The sequence below is a fragment of the Sander lucioperca genome, chromosome 2 (genome assembly GCF_008315115.2).
Source record: "Sander lucioperca isolate FBNREF2018 chromosome 2, SLUC_FBN_1.2, whole genome shotgun sequence".
Lineage (NCBI taxonomy): Eukaryota > Metazoa > Chordata > Actinopteri > Perciformes > Percidae > Sander > Sander lucioperca.
The window spans coordinates 43,587,384-43,607,868 of NC_050174.1; the positions used below are offsets into that span (position 1 = coordinate 43,587,384).

Sequence of the window (20,485 nt, forward strand, 5' to 3'; positions counted from 1 at the left end):
AAGGATGGGTATTCTCTCCCTCTACTTTGCGGAATATGAAGGTCATTAACTGCATATGGACCAAAAAACAAACAAACTGATAGACTTTGGGGTCAGAGGTGCTTGCAACTGATGGTTTCTAGTGGGGGGAGGGGGGGGGGGCGTAGCTAGGCAGAACGAGGGAGAGAATACCATTGCAGTATTGAATAATTGGAGCTCAGACGCAATTTTGTAATTTTCTACATTTCTGATTCTCTGAATAAAAACAGAAAATTGGAAAAACAGTTTAAAGATCCAATTTTTTAATTTGTCAAGATGGAAAAAAATGAAAAATTGGATATTTGAACCCATTTTTCTGTTTTTCCAAATGTCCGTTTGTGCTTAGAAAATGTAACTGATAAGCGTTACACTAACCTACAGCTGTCAGAGTTAGCTTTGACTTCATATATTTACGGTGGCGGACAGGGGCAAACGCACTGCAACTTAATGAAACACACGCAAATAGACAAAACACAAGGAAATTAAGAAAACATCTTCATTAATTTGACAACACATGCGCAGCATTTAGCAGACACGCTGCAAATACACACAACACAACCAAATACACAAACGCGCTGAAAATACAGAAACGATGCAAAAAGAAAAGCACACAAACTCTGTGCGTTTGGCCCTGTTGGCCACCGTAAATATTACCTTCTAACAGCTGTATTCTCAGTAAAGTGACAATCTGCAAGAAACAGGTTTGCTTTTAAATCACTAAAATAGTAGTGACAGCACCGTTTGGCTTAGTTATCAATGCCGTTAGCATCGTGGCTAACACTATTGTTACTTAGTTTATGACAAATTGTTTTGGCTGTGCTTTCTAACATGATGTCATTGTGCTAATCGAGCAACGTTAGCCTTTACAACAGAGCCGCTTCAATACACTTGTTAGATAATGTTTCATTACAGAGTTCTCTGTTGATTTGTGTTTGTCACTGTGTGCGTGGTGGAAAATAATGTAAACAGAGAGCGGCGTGCCAGAAATGCAATGCGCCATGACGTAGATCCCCTTCAAGACCAGGCTGATGTTGGAAGTCCCTCTAGTGGACAGAATATGTAACAACAACCACATGCTTATAGTGGCATTGACAATGTATAAGCCTGAGTAGTGTAGTACATATTTATAACAGGCTGCATATAAGCATTAAATTTGAATATAATTAGAACATTTAAAAATAAATAACAAATTAAATTTGAATGGTATTATAGCTCAGCTCTAATGTGTACTTCATAAGTCTGATCTATGGCTCCTGTAGTCAGGTGTGTTTTGCAAACATGCATCTTGCAACGTTTCTCTCACAGAAATAGACTGCGGTCAAGTGCTTCGTCACGCACATTTCCGTGGTCAAACCAGCCGCCGCTAAAGTTGGAGACAGACGCGGGCAGAGCAGAGTGAAGTCTCTGTGACCAGAGCAGATAAAGTAACGTCGCTCGCGAAACAATGTCTGATTATTTAAATGAAATGAGCTGGTTTTATCATGGAGATGCAAGAAATATGCGATTTGGGATTTACCAGAACACGGTACCTCCTTCCTGTATTTACTTTCTTGCTCCCACCCCAGACACATCTGACCAGTAAGCGGAGTCGTTTGTGATGACCCATTTTGGTACGCTTGGGTTTTTCCATGTGTGAAACGAAACCGAACCAAGGGGAACTCGCTCCAAGAGTACAAACTCATTAACTGATTCAGACCAAAGCAAACAAACTATAGGTGTGAAAACGCCCTAAGGGCTGGTCCAAGGCAAACCTGAGCCAACCTACAAAGGGTTGGGAGATGAATCCGACAACTATGAGTAGAAGCAGAGAGAAGGAGGATTTAAATGAGCCAACCTTCTCCCAGTGGCGTCGCCAGAGATTTTCTGCTGTGGGGTTGCTCGACGTTTCAGTGAGGGTGCTCTGAAATTTAGAGTTTCCCTTGACACACAGCCTACACACACGCATGCAGATACGCCTTCAGATACACACCAAGCGGCTTGGGGGTGCTGTAGCTACCTCCCTGGCACTGCCTATGCCTGCTCCACCAGCTGACCCTAAATGCTGAGAGGTTGGAAGAGATGGGAAGCTGTTTTGACTCTGCTTCCACAGTACAGCTCCTTAGTTTTGGATACATTGAGCTCCAATGAGTGTTCAGCCAATGTTTGGACCAGGTTGCTGACTGCCTGCTAATATTGGGATAAAGCATCAGTTGTCACGCTAGTGAGATTGAGGAATGGTGGACCCAAATGCAGAGAGAGGAGCAGGCAGGAGCGGCGTTGAAACTCAGATTTATTGGACAAACGAAAAGGGAGCAAACAACAAAGGATGTCCTGATGGCAACAGGCAAAAAAAGGTATAAGGTACAAAAACATGAACAAGGAATCCAGGGAGCCGAGACAAATACAGGAACACACACTGTCAGGACAACGACACAAACTAACTGGGAGAATACACAAACTGACGGCACTAGGACACAAAACGATCTGACACCAGACAAAGGGAACACAGGGGTAAAATACACCAAGTAACGAGAAGACGCAAGACAGGTGACACCAGGGCTGGGGAACAGGTGGAGCACATCAGACAATCACACAGGCGGGAAAACACAAAGTAAAGCTAGATACGACGAGACAGAAAACAGACTATCAAAATAAAACAGGAAACCAGGACAACAGACAGGAAACATGAAATGAACTAAACACAGAGACTTGACACAACAAGACAAGACACAACAGAATATGCAAAACAAGAAACATACAGAAATCTACAAACACCGGGAATATAACAAATAAACAATAAAGACCACAGAAATGAACAAATATGTAACAGAAAACCCAAAACCATAACATCAGTGCCAGTCAGTTGTCTTGTCTTCCACATACTTATACTACTATTTATTGATTGTGCTTTAGCAGTGAATATTACCAAACAAAGTTTTCAATGAAATAAGCAAAAACCAGCTGACACACAGTAAGGCTGAGGCCTGAGTTCTTGGGGCCCACTTTGCCTGATGGCGCTGCAGCCTTGTGAAGAAGAGCTTATAGAGTCAGGAGGGCAGAGGGCAGAGACATCTGCACAACCTCAAGATAAACCTAATCTCAGATTGCCAGACCTATCTCCACAGCACTATGGAGTAAGGTCTACACAACAGATACACATCCAATATTAAATTAAGTTAAATGCTCACACATTACAGTAACGTGAGCTATTTAAATTAGCTGGATACATGGTTAAAAGTCATTTGTTCTTACCAGTGTATCGCCGTGTGTACTTCATCTACAGCAATCCCACCAATCCCAAAACGTCCCAGTTAGATAGTAAATGCCGTAAACATATTTCTTGTAAATCCTTCAAATTATTCAAAGAACCAAGCATTGTTGCACGATCCCAATTTTGTTCAAAACCTGCCATTTTCAGCGTGTAGCTTGCTAGCTCCAAGTTTGTTGTTGTTTCCTGAAGAGAACACAGTTAGACAACAGCAACACAAAGAGGGCAGGAGGTAAGGGACCTCTGGTGCTCAGGCAATTATCTAATCCTGGAAATGTACTTCTGTTGATCCAGAATGAGATAAACCTTAACCTGCTGGTGAGACCTTTATCTGTTTCCAGCAGTAACAGTTTATCCTGACTCTCAACATTTCTATAATATGTAGCCTACATACGTCTACAAAAGAAATCATAATGTGTCAATAGCAATCATTAGATGATTTATCAATCTTAGTTTCCAATGGAATAGCCTACATATAATTAGCAGCACTGTGTTTTAAGACTTAGTTATTAAACTAAAAAAATTTAAAGTTATTAAAGATGAGATGATTATTTAGGCCATTTCTAAGCAATTTTGAATTATACTACCTGCACATGAGATGCACGATTGTCAAAGAAACGTGGCTATAACATGCCATGTGACATAAAACACCTTTAACCTTGTTCTTCATTCAGTCTGGTGACAAAAAAATCTCCAACAGCGTATTTTCTCGTGTTGCTGCTCACATACATATTTCTGCACTAGTTTAATCTCACACATCGACTTGACTGTTGTTAAAACATGCCATTCTAATATGATTATTGAGAAATGCTAAAACTTGTTTATAGGAGAACATGTGTGGTTTAGCTAAAAGCAGCTAGCTGCCTTCATGCTAACTTAAAACATGATTTCTTTTTTCTCACATTATCACAGTGTGACCACCAGACGGCACTACACACTCTCAACTATTTCTAACTGAAATTTTTTTCCTAAAAACGAATAATAGCCTAAATGAAAGCTAATACTAAATGTGTAGCATACTCCTTATGTTACTATAGCCAAACAGCAGCAGAAGCTAACGATAGTATTAGCATTAGCTTGCTAGCTTTTGGCTTGTTTGCTGCTTTGCAGGTTCAGAATGGGACTCCATATCCCATTATGCCTGCAGCATGCTGCGTAATCTCTGTTGTGTGTTTGTGCTGCCTTCAGGTAGTGTGGGATAAATGGTACTTCATACTAATAGACGATAAAATATCATGACGATGATGAGTATAACAAAAAATGATTATTTTATTCAGAATAGGCTCAGTCTTTTTACACACGAAATGCAGTAGTTCACTGACACTGACCACTTAGACTCTTAGAGTCTGTATCACACCCTGCATAAAAAAATGACCTAACAATACATCTAAAAAAATAGATTTGGGTTCTGGTTTTTTTTGTTTTGTTTTTTTGGTGGGGGGGGCTCATATACACATTTAGGAGGTCTAATTATTAATATTGATTACTATCATTATTATTATTCGGTTTGATTTAACTGACTGACACTGAGGTGATAGCTGGAAAAGAAGAACAAAATGTGTAGCCGATATGTATGTGTATGCATGTGTATATGGGTATGCAGAGGTGGAAAAAGTACTAAAATATTGTACTCAAGTAAAAGTGCCAATACTTTGATGAAATATTACTCAAGTAGAAGTGAAATTACCTATCTGGAAAATTACTCAAGTAAATAAGTAATAAGTAGTTCATTTATTCGATTTTTTTTCTTCCTTTTGGTTTTCGTTAGTCAAAGTTTTTTTTTTTTTTTTTTTACTCAGTAACGGATGGGATTTGTAATGAAGCGAAATACAATATTTAAAACTGTAAAACTCAAAACGTAATCAAGTACTTTTTAAATTACCGATTTTCAAAAACTACTTGAAAAATACAAAATACACAACAAAACTACTCAATACAGTAACGTGAGTAAATGTATTTCGTTACTTTCCACCTCTGTGGGTATGCATGTGTATATGTGCGTGTAAGTATGTATATATAGGCTACATGTATATGTATACATATAGGCTATTAATAAGTGAAGAATTAAATTGCTTGTATATAACGAAAGTACAAAAGTAGAAAAAGGGGGTAGGACCAGAAAAGTTTTTTTGAACTTCTTCCTTCTCCCTTTTGAACACGCAAATCCTTATTTGAATTTACAAATTCAATTTAAAACAATTTTGAAAGATATGTTTGTTGACTATTTTCTTTTTGTAGATTTTCTTGCTTGTGCTAAAATGTAGCTACACGTTCTTGTTTATCTTTTATCTTTGTTTATCTTTTTTATAAAATAAAATACTTATTTTCAAAAATAAACTAAACTATATATAAAAATTAATAGCTTACAAATTCAACGTTTCGTTTTGCAAGACAAACATTGTGGCATTTCTTATTTCAAAAGTGAAGTCTCGCTTTATCATTTGCTGCTTTTGGATGAAAGAAAACCACTTTCGCCCACCCTCTTCATAGGCCCTGAACGCACCACCCCTGGGGGTGTGGATCTACTTATTCCCCGCTGACTGGAAGCATCAGGCTAAAATCATGGTACGGCGGTCCGAGCAGTGAGCCAGGCAGCCGGGCGGAGGACAGAGACAAAGCAGGGGCACCTTAATTCACTTGAGACTCCGCTATCCCTGCCACCATCATCGCACCATCACCCGCAACAGTGTGCAGGGGTTTTCCGTGGCGGTGAGAGAGAGAGGCGACGTCGGGCTGACTGACTCGGGATCAGCCCATGCAGGAGGATGGAGATAGAGAAGAGGACGAATGGGTTCGACTACCCGGAGACAAACAACGCCAAGTCCGTTAAAGGTAGGCAAACGTGACCCCGGGACATGGTCCTAGATAAGACACACACACACACACACACACACACACACACACACACACACACACACACACACACACACACACACACACACACACACACACACATACACACATATACACACACATATACACACACACATACACACACATATACACACACACACACACACACACACACACACACACACACACACACACACACACACACACACACTTTTACCACATCTAGGCTACATGTAGCCAAAAACACACTGCTGCTGTCCGTGGCTGGAACACACCTTACCTCACCTCCAAACATAACCGCATGGCTGCACTGTTTTTGCCCCTATCAGTGCATCAATCACTGCTGCAGCAGCCTATTGAACAGCCACTGCAACCAATTCTCAAAGCCGCTTCTCTAAACTCACGGACGCGTGCACTCAGTGGGAATGAACACAGTTGGGAGACATAGTGTGGGCGCAGTATTATCGGCTATTTGTCGTATTTTTGTATCTGATGAAATGAAGTTTAGGACTACAGAGAAAATGTGGCAATCCTAACAAGTGGAGTGAGTGGCATGTAAATTAGCATTTACGAGTAGCCTATTGAATTTGTCCTTAAATGTAGGTGGTGTGGTTTGTTCCGTTGCTTTGCATCGTGTTTGTGCGTGTGCGTACGTGCGCAGAGGTCGGAATGTTTTTATTTGGAGGTGGCCAGTCAGGCTCGGGGAGATCGTAAAAAGTGAACTTTTGAACTTGGAGAACGCCCTGGAGCCATTATGGCTTTTTAAGTCCCCAAAATCCGGTGTTGCAATGGCTGCACAGGTTGGAAAAGATGGAAATGAAGGAGAGTTGGAAAGGGGCAGTGATAAATAGTCAGGATGGGTTCAGAGTTAGGTGAATTTCCGATTGATCTGGACTGCGTTAATCTCACAGCTCTTAAAATGACACTGGCTTTTCGGCTTACATGCATGGAGAGCACATGGCAAAAACAAATTTTCCCCGACAGCTCACTTCTCATTCAGTGTTGCTGCTTCCAATTGATTATTTCTTCATATGTTCCATATTGTCCATGCAGTTCCAGGCCCAAGCTAAGCCCCACAATGCCTTGCAGCAGTGTCTGTCCCAGGCGCCAGTCCCATATCGTTCCCCCATGAGGGTGACTGAAGACATATTGACATTTCCAAGATTAAAATTCCTTTAACTCTGCCTGCTCTGAGCACGTGATTTATGTGGACATCAACATGAACTGTGTTTTCTGATCGGTAGGCCACGATAATGTGTGTCACGTGATTGTAGATTGTAGAAGCCTAATAATAAAGATATCCGAGGGCCTTCACGCACATTGGATGGATTTGTCACTTCGAAAGATTCCTTGGCTCTGTAATCATTTGCATTTGAGAATTCTAACTATTACTATTTTCAAAACCTTTTTTATTTTAATTTAAAAAATGATGAACGTGCATGCATTTAGATATCAAAAGCTTTAGGCGGCATAGTTACTGAAACAATGTGTCGATGTGTGATGATAAATGTATTATTTAAAATCAGGCAGAAAAAGTCAAAGCATTTTCAAGCTCCAGCTTCTCAAGTGGGACGATTTGATAAACGTATACTGTATATCATTATTTTGCCCTTTTTACTTTTACCATTTTCTGACATTTTTATAAACTAAACAATTAATCGATCAATGAAAGCCATCAACACATGAATCAATAAGTCAAATGTTAGTTGCAGCCCTACTAACCCTTACATTAATAGTTTTAAAGATTCTTTCACCTTTTCATTGCAGTTTTTCTTTCTTTTTCTTTCTTTTCTTTTTCTTTCTCAGAATATAACAAATAATAGCAATAGCAAATAACTGAATGCATGAACCAAAGAGAGCCGAATCTATTTTGAAACATTTTTTTTTTGTTCAGCCCCTTGATAACGATTTCAATTTGTGTAATTTCTAATCTCAGCAAATGTTCCTATCTCTAAAAGACTAATCGAATAAGATTTACCAAATGAAGAGCTTTTTTAGAAATTCATCTATTGTTATGAATACAGTTCTTGCAATACAATACAGAGAAAGTGGCACTGTTTTCATAATATATACATTTAATCACACACAGTATAATGAATCTGGGCGAGGAAGGCCTTTACAGTAATGTAGAGCTGAAATGAGTACATCGTTAAAAACGTGCTTAGTTGTATCAACTTAAAATAACGAGAATTGTTTTGAGTTTTAACAACTCTTTCTGAATTGTGCTGCCAAAAATAATTTGTCCCTCCAACTAATTTCTAAGTTTTTATAACAATTAATATCAACTGGCAACTTGCAATTATAATAGTCAGAACAACACAATGTTTCAAGTCCATTGGACACATTTTTTTTGTTGTTGTTGACACAACATGAATTTACATGTATTGCTGACAAAATATAAAAAAACTTATTTTTTTAACAGTGTAGTCAATTAATTGATGAGTCGATCAACAATAGAATTAACTACAACTAATTACCTACTATAGATAATCAATTCATTTTTTGAGAAAGTAATTGTTCAGGCAAAATGGCCAACCACTCTTTAGTACACTGTGAGATTGGATCAAAAGGTTCACAGTGTACTAGAGAGTGGTTGGCCATTTTTTGTATGTCTATTTACAGTAAAATACCTTAAACTTTAAAAAACGGTATGCGTACTGTAAATAAACAGTAGTTTACCGGCAAAGCTGCTGCCAGTATATTACTGTAAATTTACAGTGGAAAGTTTTACAGTGCATGGCTTTTGAATTATGATGATTTGTCTTTTGACTTATGTGACAGTAAACTGCACTATTTTAGGTTTTGGACATTTAGAAAAAAATATAAATTGAATGACCTTCCATGGTCTCTCCCATTTATTAGGTATTTTCCTGACATTTTGTAGACCAAAATCATGATTCAATTCAGAGGAAACAGAATCTGAATGGTTTCTTACCAAGTGCCTTTGTGTTTGGTGCATGCAATAAACACATTTTAAGGGGAAATAAAAATAAAGCCAAAGTACTGCAACAGTCAAAAACATGAATGTAGAATAGAAAATGACAGTCAAAATATGAAACAAAATAATATAAAAATACCTGTAATTATGAGAAGACAAGGCAGCTTTATTGCACATTTCAAACACAAACATGTTAAGGTTTAAGCAAAGAAAAGCATGTATGTATGTATGTATGTATACACACACAGGTTTTTTTTATTTTTTTCTCAGAATGGGCCTTTTTCTTGGGGGGGTGGTCCGCGTACAGTAAAGGCAATGAGCCTGTGTTGCCCTATTTGACAGATATCTATACATTTACCTGTTGTTTCTGACAATTTGATAAACAAAAATGTCTGTTATGCTTAAGTTAATAAAACCCCAGTTAACCAAACTGGTTAAAAAAAAAAAAAAGAATTAATATTTTAAATGAATAACCGAGAGAGTCTCTACTATTCAAGTTTTTGTTCTGCTTGCTCAACGGTTGTTTGATAAATTGCTCTTAAACTTTGAGGTTGCTGTTTTTACTCTCAATGCTTATCATTTTATTGCTGGTGATTTTTCTTTTTGGGGCTGACTAAAACCTCTTTGGGGGGGGGGGTGCGCCAACAATTCCTTTTATGCAGGGAAAACCCTGGTATAATAGTCTATAATAGTGCAGATTAATCAATAAAGAATTTAGTTGTTGGTTGCAGCCATAGGGGAGCGACAGATGTTCCAGATGTTTAAAGCCCAGCTGGTTCAGCCATCACTGTGTTGTGAGAAGTGCTGCGTTAACTCCCCATTGTAACCTAGAAAACAAAGCAGCCCAGCCCTGCTTCTATAGCTCCAGCTCCAGCTTCTCCACATAACCACATTTGAAGGAAACAAACTCAATTCCCATTGATCTTTAAATTTACTTGAAATTTGGCTGCCCTCTCCCCTCCCACTCTGCTCAGTGAAGTGTGCTTGTTTTAATGTAATTGACCTCAGTGGAAGAAAAGGGAGCAGAAAGGAGGCTGGCTGGAGGAATTCTGTATTTGGGGCTTCGGGGGTTGGCAGACTGCAGCACCAGGGGCGGTTCTAGGATTTTTTTAAGTGGGGGTGGGGGGCAATAATTAGTTGGGGGGAGGGGGGATTTTATCAGAATACAGCGTAGAAAATCTGCTTAGAAATATAGGAAATATTGGATAGGATAGAACAACATAATGTAATTTTGCTAAATAAAACGCATCACATTCGTTATTACTTCAACTTGTTTTTATTTTCAACTAATTGTGTATCCAAATACGTTACACATTTTCTCAAGATTCAAGATTTTGTATTTGCCATTTGTGCAAACAACAAAACGGTCCAGGCACATAGGAATTCTTGTGCAGGCTCTTTGAGTCAAGTAAAAAGAGAAAGCCAAAAATTTGACAAGGTAAAAAAAAATGAATATAGAATAAGACAAAAAAACTTGGATACTATACAAAAAAGTGCAAACAATATAATAAATTGTGAATACTGTTTCTATGGGCTCTTAAGGCAAAACATTTGGATAGTCATCATGGTAACATTTAATTGGTCATGTGACCATGGCTAGGAAGATTTTTCTTTTTTTCTTCACAGAACTGTATAAAAATAAAGTGCAATACACTTACAATAAACTTGCCTCAAACTTCAACAAAGAAAACCTTGATGTACACAGTTTTCAGATAATAGGTATCGGAACAGAAATAAAGTGCAATACTCAATTTATTTCTTAGAGCAACAAGTGCTCTACAGTGAGTTCAATATGTTTCTACTTCTAAACTGGCCTCAACATTTCAACAAAGTACACAGTTGCCGTACAATGTGTATTTAAAGTATATATCCATTCACCAAATGGAAAGGCAGCGATTGGCAGAACAGGCAGCAAAGTGACAGTACTCTGATCCAATGGAAATCAAATTTGTAATATTGACAGCACTCTAGCCCAATGGATTGGGGGGGGGGGGCAAACATATTTTTAGACCTGCACGGCAGGGCAGATAGACTGAAAGAGTGTTTTGTCAGCCCCTGCTCGGGCCTGGGGTCTGCGCTGTCCCTCGGGGCAGGGTGAAGGGGACGCCTGGCAGTGGGCGGGGCAGGGACAGGATGCTAAACCCCCCCCCCCCCCCCCTGCCGTGCCACTTGAATGATGAGCCAGGAGGAATACAGTAGAGGGGGAGGGGCTGCTGCTGCGGGTGTCGGGGGTTAGGGGCCTAGCAGGCAGATGTAATCCATCATGTCTCTTCTTCTCCTTCGTCTTCTTTCTTCTATCAGTAGATCTGTGTAAACACTAGCACACCAGCCCCCCCCCCCACACACACAATCACACACACACAAACACGCATCAAATCTGAATTGGGTTTATCGCCACAATAAGTACACTTGCGTGGGATTTGCCTTGGTGAATGGTGCAAACATAAACATTAATATAACATAAGCAATACATACAGAAAACAAATGTATGCATATAGCTACAATGGGTGTGTTTTAAATGGGGCTGCACGATATGAGGAAGATGTGCGTTATGTTTGGTGATTGTTGAATATCGCGACAACGATACGGAATGTGCTCAGTTCTGCCTTTCTGCTGCTTTTAGTTTTCCGCTAAAATGCAACAAAATTGTATTTCAAACCAATGAAAAGGAATCTTGTCCAACATTCTTTTATTGAACATTGAATTGAATATAAAAGGCAGCACTAAAAAAAGTGACTGTTACATTTTCAAGTGCAGTTTTCTGCTGATACTTTCTTTCAACTAAAACACAGTCTGTGAGTGTCTTTCGCGATGTGTCGCAGCCTTTCGCGATGTGTTTACTGCGCCAGTTGATATCGTGATGACGATTTAATAAAATATATATATATATATATATATATATATATATATATATATATATATATATATATATATATATACATACATACATACATACATACATACATACATACATACATACATACATACATACATACATACATACATACATACATACATACTGTATTGTGCAGCACTATAGCTTTAAATCTTGTGTTGTCCCTGGGCCAAATTTGACCCGTTGTCAAAGTTTTTTATATCAGAAATATGAGTTTCTTTCAACCAATATACCCAAACATGACCTGGATGCATGGATGTACTTTGTATGGAACCCATACAACATTCCTCGCAGGTAAAATTACTTGCATTGAATTTTGGGTTTTATTCAATTTTATAGCATTTCAAAAAAATGGGTTTAAAACACAGTATCCTGACTAAACTTTGACATGAACCAGTTTGTGATTATCCATCAACATCCTCTGATCTTAACTATTAGTCAAAATAATTCATAATTTCTGTAGGGTTTTTTATTTTTTTATTCAAAGGAAGTATAATGTAATTTAAATTAGGTTTATTCACCATGAATAAAAAAAGCGACGATGTTTAAAACAGCGTCGGCAGCATAGTTTAAGAAAAAAAAAGTTCAAAACGTTGGAAAAAGCATTAAAAAAAAATGTCATTTTCAATTTCGACCTGGACAGCAAGTTAAAGCGTAACTCTCGCCAAAATGCAACATAGGGTCTTTTTGTGAATGTACCCGAGTCAAACTTTCGTTTAAAAGCATAATTAGGACGGAAATGTCACTTTGAAGATTTACCGATCTTAAAAGTACTTAAAATAACTTAAAGTAATGTAACTCTCCTGTTCTAACTGGATGAAAATACGTGCCAGATGCTTTGTCACAAATTTGAAATGAAAAGAGCTAAGCATTAACCCTTCCTGTCGACCATGCAACAACATTTTAGCTGTTCTTTTTCTTTACTTTTTTGTCACTTTTTACAAAGTTTTTGTAGATTTTTATTCACCGCGTTATTGACGATTTGGTTGATGTTTTTCGCTGCGTTTCTGAAGCTTTTTCTGGAATTTTTGACACTTTTTTTCAACGTTCTTTTGTCAGTTATTTTTTTTTTTTCAAATGCTATACAATTTTAGCCTGACTGGGAACTCACCATTGGCAGGGCTCAATCCGAAGGGCGGGATAAACGGTTGTCTTTCAAATTCCCTCTGCACGCAATAGGATAGCGCTACAACCAGGCAGAGCAGGCAGAGCAACGAACAAGGTAGCGGAGCTAGTTGATAGATTAAACTTTTGCTGTATCCGGTCGGCAAAATTCCGAACACATCTTCCTTTTTTAAGGATGACTTCAGTGCCGTTCTTTGTTCTTTTCTCAAAGAAAAGCTTAACTCTCAAGTCTTCCAGAGTCGCGGCCAAAGCCGATTCGAAAGACCGATGTTCACCAGCAGCATCAGCCATAAGCCCGCCCACCGACTCTATACACAATGTGATTGGCCCGACCAGAGTTTGGTTTTTCCAGCTCGCAAGCCAACTGAGAGTTGATAGACTGACCCTGGCTGCAAATTACATTTGCTGCCGCTAGGGTGCGTCTAGATTTCTAGGCTAATAACATTTAATAAAACACCCAAATTCAATGAAAGTAGTGAACTGATCATTTATTTAACTTGCGAAGAGCGTTGTATGGAAGCATCCATGTTATTTACTTTGACAGTTTGGTAGAAAACACAAATTTCTGATGTAGAAACTTTTTGAAAATGGGTCAAATTTGACCCGAGGACAACAGGAGGGTTAACCCAAACCTTTGACCTAACGTGGGCCAGTCTATAATCAAACGATACAAAATGGAGAAAAAAAGCAGCAAATCCTGCAGCATTTGGAGCCAGGGCTGCAACTAGCGATTATCTTCATTGTCTATTACTCCGTTGATTATTTTCTCGATTAACGGATTAGTTGTTCGGTCTATAAAATGTCTGAATTTTAAAAATTTTCAAAACCCAAGATGACGTCCTCAAATGTCTCATTTTGTCCACAACTCAAACCTATTCAGTTCACTGTCACAGAGGAGAGAAGAAACTAGAACATATTCCCATTTAAGCCATTGGAATTAAATAAATTTGACTCTCACTGATTTAATCAATTCATGAAAATAGTTGGCGGTTAATTTAATAGTTGACAACTAATCCATTTTGTTTTGCTTGTAAAATACCCAAAACAATTCTCAAAATAGCCAATCCATTTTTTTTGCCAATCTAATGTATTGATCAACTAATTGTTGCAGCTCTGCAACAAAGTAGTGGTGAAATTACATTATTCTTTCTTTAAAAAAAAACAAAAAAAAACAGAACTGAGCAGGGATGGTAAGTCTTCTCATTCCACTATGGAGGGCTTTGTGGGTGAGGAGGAGGACTTAAAACCGGATGCGTTGGGGAAACAGGGAGCCAGTAGAGGTTCTGAAGGACGGGAGTGATGTGATCACGGGAGCGGGTGTGGGTGAAGAGACGGACAGTAATTATATACATATCACAATGTAAACTCTAAACAGTGACTGAAAGGATTAAGCCGAAGCAAAAGCTTCTATAAGTCTCTCCTATGTTAATGGACGTTAAAGGAGAATTCCGGCCAATTTTTACGTTAATCTTGATCGCCATAGCTACGCGAGTACTTTCGATATAAAAAACCCCGACCCGAATCAGTGCAGGTAACACGGAGAAGCTGCAGCTACATGTACAAGCGTCCCCTGAGCTAAAACGGCAGTGGTCGGGGCAAGTTTTAGAGTGCCTTTGTGCCTCTTAACAGACACAAAATGCAATTAATATGTCTGTGCCACATGAACAGGGCCCTTACATGTCAACAAGATGCGTTTTCAACTCAGACATTGTTTAAATTCACCTACCCTGGTCCTTGTATCGATCCTGCCGGTAGTTAGCTTGCCCTGATAGTTGATAGCCGTTAGCCGTTAGCTGCTAGCTGCTGTCCAGTGAGTGTATTCAGACAGGCTTCTGTGATAATCATCCCAATAACAATCCACGGAGCGGCGGTGGTGTGGCTATGTCCTCCAGAGGACAGGTCATGTCATGTCTTGAAGTTTATTCCCCCCTAAAATAAACAGTAGTGTGGTAGTAGCTTTTAGCTGCTAGCTGCCCTCCGGTGAGTGTGTACAGCCAGATAGCCGTTAGCTGCTAGCTGCCATCCGGTGAGTGTATTCAGCCAGGCTTTTGTGATAATCATCCCAATAATAATAAAAAGAACGGGACAGTTGGGTTTAGGGAAAGAAGGACGGGACAGTTGGGTTTAGGGAAAGAAGAACGGGACAGTTGGGTTTAGGTAACGTGACACACGGGACATGAACCCCGGTCTCCTGGGTGAAAGTCCTGTGTTGTTTGATCCACCCCCTAGCTAGCTAGCTAGCTATAGACTTTATTAATCGCCAATTGGGAAATTTCTCTGTTACATCATCAAGCCACAAGGACATACACATATACTCACACATACAGAAAAAAACAAGAAATATACTAGATATAACAAACAAGCTAAAAGGAGATAGCAAAGATAAAAATGCCGCAACTACTGAACAAAAAATGAAAAGGATGTGTATATACAAGTGTTTTAACAAGATTACGGCTTTGGTTTGGTTTAGATCATTTTATGGGGGTGATTTCTAATTATTATTCGTCGTCTTTTTTTTTTAAAAAGACACTTCTTTATAAAAAATTTTAAAAACGGACTTAAACTTTGGACCTTTGGCAGTGAGGGGGCCTGTTATCTCAACTTGCTACTCGTTTAAAACGGTGAAACAAAAAGACTAAATCTGAGGACTCCACCCATTCAAAGATCATTTAAAACTTCTTCACCAGGCTGATTAGCATTTCAAACAAAGTGATTTATCTCACAGCACGCTCCACAGCAGATGGTGTGTGTGTGTGTGTGTGTGTGTGTGTGTGTGTGTGTGTGTGTGTGTGTGTGTGTGTGTGTGTGTGTTGGAAGAAATACACCGTGACACAGTACTGTTTTTTTCAATACACTGAAAAAAATGTCACTTTGGATCAACGTAAAAAAATTACTTTAATTATATTACTGATTAGGTTTAAATAATTCATTTTGACTTAATATAAATTAAAATGTTTATTTAGCCAAAGACAAAAGTTGACATTCACACAAAGTAAAAATATGATTTGTTATGAAGACCATAAATCTTTGTTTTTTTACTTTTATTAAAATGATGTTTTTAATTCAGAAAAACCTTATATTACTATTATATCCAAGTAAAGTTTTTACTTTTGAATAAACTAATTGAAACACATTATTTTTTTTTTTTTTACATATACTGGAATCAATATAATTTCTTTAGTCACAAGTCAAAACATTACCTGATTACCTGACAGTAATATATAGGAGGGGATTAGTCTGATTGATTGAACTTTTAAGTTAAATTAAATGTGTCACCAAAAAAAATGCTTACACATTCCCAAATGGAAAAAAGAATACTTAATTTGCTTAACATTTCAAAATCTTGATGCCTTGTAAGATATTGTCACTTACCAGGCTTCCTATATGTATTCGTTTTACCAGAAATGATCATTTTAGATACCTAAAAATAAGCCTTTTATTTTTTTCCCCCTCTACTCTAAATATCACTTACCTTTTCAGAAACACATACAGTATGCAGAAATGCAAACATGAAATGAACATTTTTAGTTTTTATGAATGACTTTTGGACTGATCGGTTGGTTGAACTTTTTGTTATTGGTTGTCGTAGTTGTTCTCAGGGATTGTTGATTGTATTCAGACAATTTATTATTATGGAAATTTGCCATATGCATATTTAAAGTTCATGTTTTATTACTGAAAGATAAAAGAAAATGATAATAGTGAGAGGACAACATGATCTTTAGATTTCAATACTAGACTTTTTCTTCATCATTTATAAGTCCGCTCCATTCAGTGATCCCATTATTCATGTATTAACAGTAGATCATTGAATGGTGAGGACTCTGATAGGAATGAGGCCAGTGTTGTTGCGGAAGGTCCTCCTCTGTCTAATAGGTCCGGAGGCTGAATGTCCTTCATCCTGATGCTGCCATTTCCTAGGCAACAAGCGTGTTTTTCAAGCCAAGGACCCTTCAACTGAAAGAGAGACGGAGCAGGGACCCCCTACTGCATACTGTATACTGTATAAAATAAAGTTGCCTATTAAACTGGGCCTACTATAACGTGTAGGGTGGCCTAAAGCCTTTATACATATATTTATACATTTATACTATATCTTTTTTTTTGCATAGAATACTATGCTTAAAAATAATAATTGTAGTTGTGGATTTTATAAATTAAGTTTTGATGTCAAACAATACATACAGTGGATTTATCAAATCAATAAATAATAGTTTGACATTTTTTTAATTCACTTTGATAAACTGAACATTAGGGCTGGGACGATATGCTTTTGTCCCGATTCGATTCTTTCAGGATACATGGGTGCAGCTTCGATTTGTGTTGCGGTTTTTCATGTGTTGTGAATCTTGAAGTATTGCGATTCGATAGTATTGATTGCGATTTCCCCCCCCCCCCCCTTTAACAAAACAAAAGTTAAAAAAAACACTTCTAGAGCCAGTATATCATGCGATATTTTCCAAAAACGTAATTGTTTTCTAAGGAGAATGCACATCACATGTCAGCCAGTTTATTTCATTTCTAAAGAAGAACATAACATGGATTCTCTGCATTTTTGGTCTGCTTTGCAGTCGCAAATATGATATGATGCAGTGCCCGTCGGCGGTACCCTATAAACAGAAAAATATTTTGATGAATCACTGGTAAAAACAAATCTATCGATTCTAGGCAAAATAATCGGTTTTATAAATCGTCGCCAAAAAAACCCCCTGTTAAACATTCTGTTTCAAGTATGGATGGACAGATTATTAGCCCTGGCCAATTAATCTGTGCGTTTTTTGGCAGATTATCTGTATCTGGGTTTTATTTGCCTGATAACCGATTAAAGTTAATGAACTGATAAGTGTGCTATTTTGGCTCGGCTACAGCTCTGTGTATGTCCCTCTGCTTCGGTTTCCCTCAGCACTGAGTCTGACTTAATGTCCCGCCCACAACACTATCTGACTCTCTTCTACTGTGAGTTTGTAACATTCCAAAATCTTGATTCACTTCACTTCAAGATTTTCATTTTTACTGTAAATGTATATCGGTTCCAAATATCGGTTACCAGTTGCATTCACTACTAATAATCTGTATCGGTATCAACCTTGAAAAACCAGTATCGGTCAATCCCTAGTTTTAAGTTCCCAAACATTTCCATCATACCCACACTGAGCTCTTCCCCCGAGGCTGTACCTGGGATTGTGTTGTTGTACGGACTGTGATGGACACGTGGGGGGGGAGGTGGCAGCGAGCACCATGGGAACGGTGACCAGGGTCAGTGGGATGTTGCTCTTGAAGCATTAATGGCCCCGCTCTCCGCTGACCTCGGCGTAACCCAGGAAAGTATTTACAGCCTCCACTTGATCCATGAGCTACAGGCTGGGACGGCAGTGACGCTGCTGCTTTCTCTCTGACATGTTTGCTGTCCGGATCCTGGCACAACACCCAACAGCTGCTAATGAGCTGCAGGGGAAGGCTGGGGGGAGGAAGGGCCCCGCTGCCATAAAGTAGGGCTGGGCAATATATCAATGTAAATCCATATCGTGATACGAGGCTAGGTATCGTCTTAGATTTTGGATATCGTAATATCATATAAGCGTTGTCTTTCCCTGGTTTTAAAGGCTGCATTACAGTAAAGTGATGTCCATTTTCTGAACTTACCAGAACTTACTAGACTGTTTTACTATTTGCCTTTTATCCACTTAGTCCTTATATCCACATTACTTATGATTATTTATCACAAATTTCATTGTTAATATTTTGTGAAAGCATCAATTGTCAACCGTACAATATCGTTGCAATATCGGTATCAAGGTATTTGGTCAAAAATATCGGGATATTTGATTTTCTTCATATCACCCAGCCCTACTATAAAGCATATTTTGAAGGGGAATACAATACAATACAGTATGTATGGGGGATAGGCAGGGGCCGGAATAAGATTCTGACGGTATGATAACCTTCAGAAAAAAATATTGCGGTGTTGCAATTACAGCTCTAAAATGTATTATTTTGAAATGTCTGGGTAGAAAACTACTTTTCCATTGAACACAATGTATTTAGTTTTTTTAAACACACTGCAGACTGCACTTTCTGGTCTCATAAAACCCAGCTCATACCGCAGGAACTGTATGACGGAAAATGTTAGCGGTTTGAAAAGCCATGACTTTTTCAAACCGGCGGTATACCTTGAAACAGGTAACCGACCCTTGCCTAATGGGGGGACAGTTGGTACAGTGACACCGGGCAATCTGGGAGCCACGCTTTATTTTTTTTTGTCAGGTCTCTGTGATATTCAACACGTAGCGTAGCCAGAGGCCATAAAAAGTCATCCATTTGAGTTTGAATTTGGGCGGAGGATGAGTTTACAGGCAGCTGTAAAACACTGAACTTGGTATGTAGAGTAGGGATGGCTTTCCTGTGAAACAGCAGCGCCGGAGGATGCAGTTGTTGGGGGGGGGGGGGGGGGGGTGGAGATTGGGGGTTATAAAAGAGCAGCTGAGGAGTTCCACTTCAAAAACTCTATTTCCATTTCTGAGTGGGAAAGCTGTCATTCTGTTAGCCTCAGTCTTGACGCCTAGGTGCCACTTATTTGGATATTGGAAGATTTGAAGAAGCTCACCAGTGATATGTCTGTTGTATGGATGCAAAGGTTCCTTCCAGGCTGGAGATGATTGGAATCTGTTGAAGAGGATTGCTTGTTGAAGCCCAGTCATCCTCATTGATTTACAGACAGAGGAGCCGCAGTCAACAGAAACAAGGGGAAAATAATTCAGTGCTAAATGTATTTTCCCAATATATCCATACTTCCATTGATTGTATTTCAGACCATGATGGCCTATTTGTAGGGGTGGGAAAAAAAACGATTCATGTATGTACCATGATTTTTAAAATCGATTTCTTTTTCTCAATTTTTTTATTTCTTTTTTTAACCAATGATTCGACAGACGGCGACTGCATCATATCCGTTTCCAGCAAAACGGACCAAAAAAGCAGAAACACCATGTTATGTTCTTCTTTACAAATGAAATAAATGTCAGACTGACTGACTGACATGTGATGTGCATTCTTCTTGGAAAACAATGAGTTTTTTTTATAAAATGTCTCATGATATATTGTCTCTAGAAGTGTACTATTCAACTTTGGTTTTTGTTAAAGATTGAAAATAAAATGACAATACTCAGTACTATCGAATCGCAATAAATGAAATTGCAATACAAATCCAATCGGCACCCATTTATGGTGAAAGGATCGAATCGGGGGGGGGGGGGAAGCGACCCAGCCCTACTTATTGGATGATTGGAAACCGTTGAAGAGGATTGGTTGTGGAAACCCATTCATCCTCACTGATTTACAGACGGGAGGCAACGCAGTCATTTGGCAGTCAACAGAAAAGACACACAGAGCTGTGCACATTGACTATTTT

At 38.6% G+C, this 20,485-nt stretch overlaps 1 protein-coding gene across 1 annotated transcript in view; it reads left to right on the forward strand.

Annotated features, from left to right (window-relative positions):
- Window positions 1–5,839: 5,839 nt before the first annotated feature.
- nr6a1a (nuclear receptor subfamily 6, group A, member 1a) overlaps window positions 5,840–20,485 on the forward strand; it is a 113,852-nt gene continuing 99,206 nt past the window's right edge. Inside the window, exon 1 of the mRNA XM_035998392.1 lies at window positions 5,840–6,097. Within this exon, the coding sequence (XP_035854285.1) occupies window positions 6,031–6,097 (67 nt within the window). The 5' untranslated portion in view covers window positions 5,840–6,030. The remainder of the gene's footprint in view (window positions 6,098–20,485) is intronic.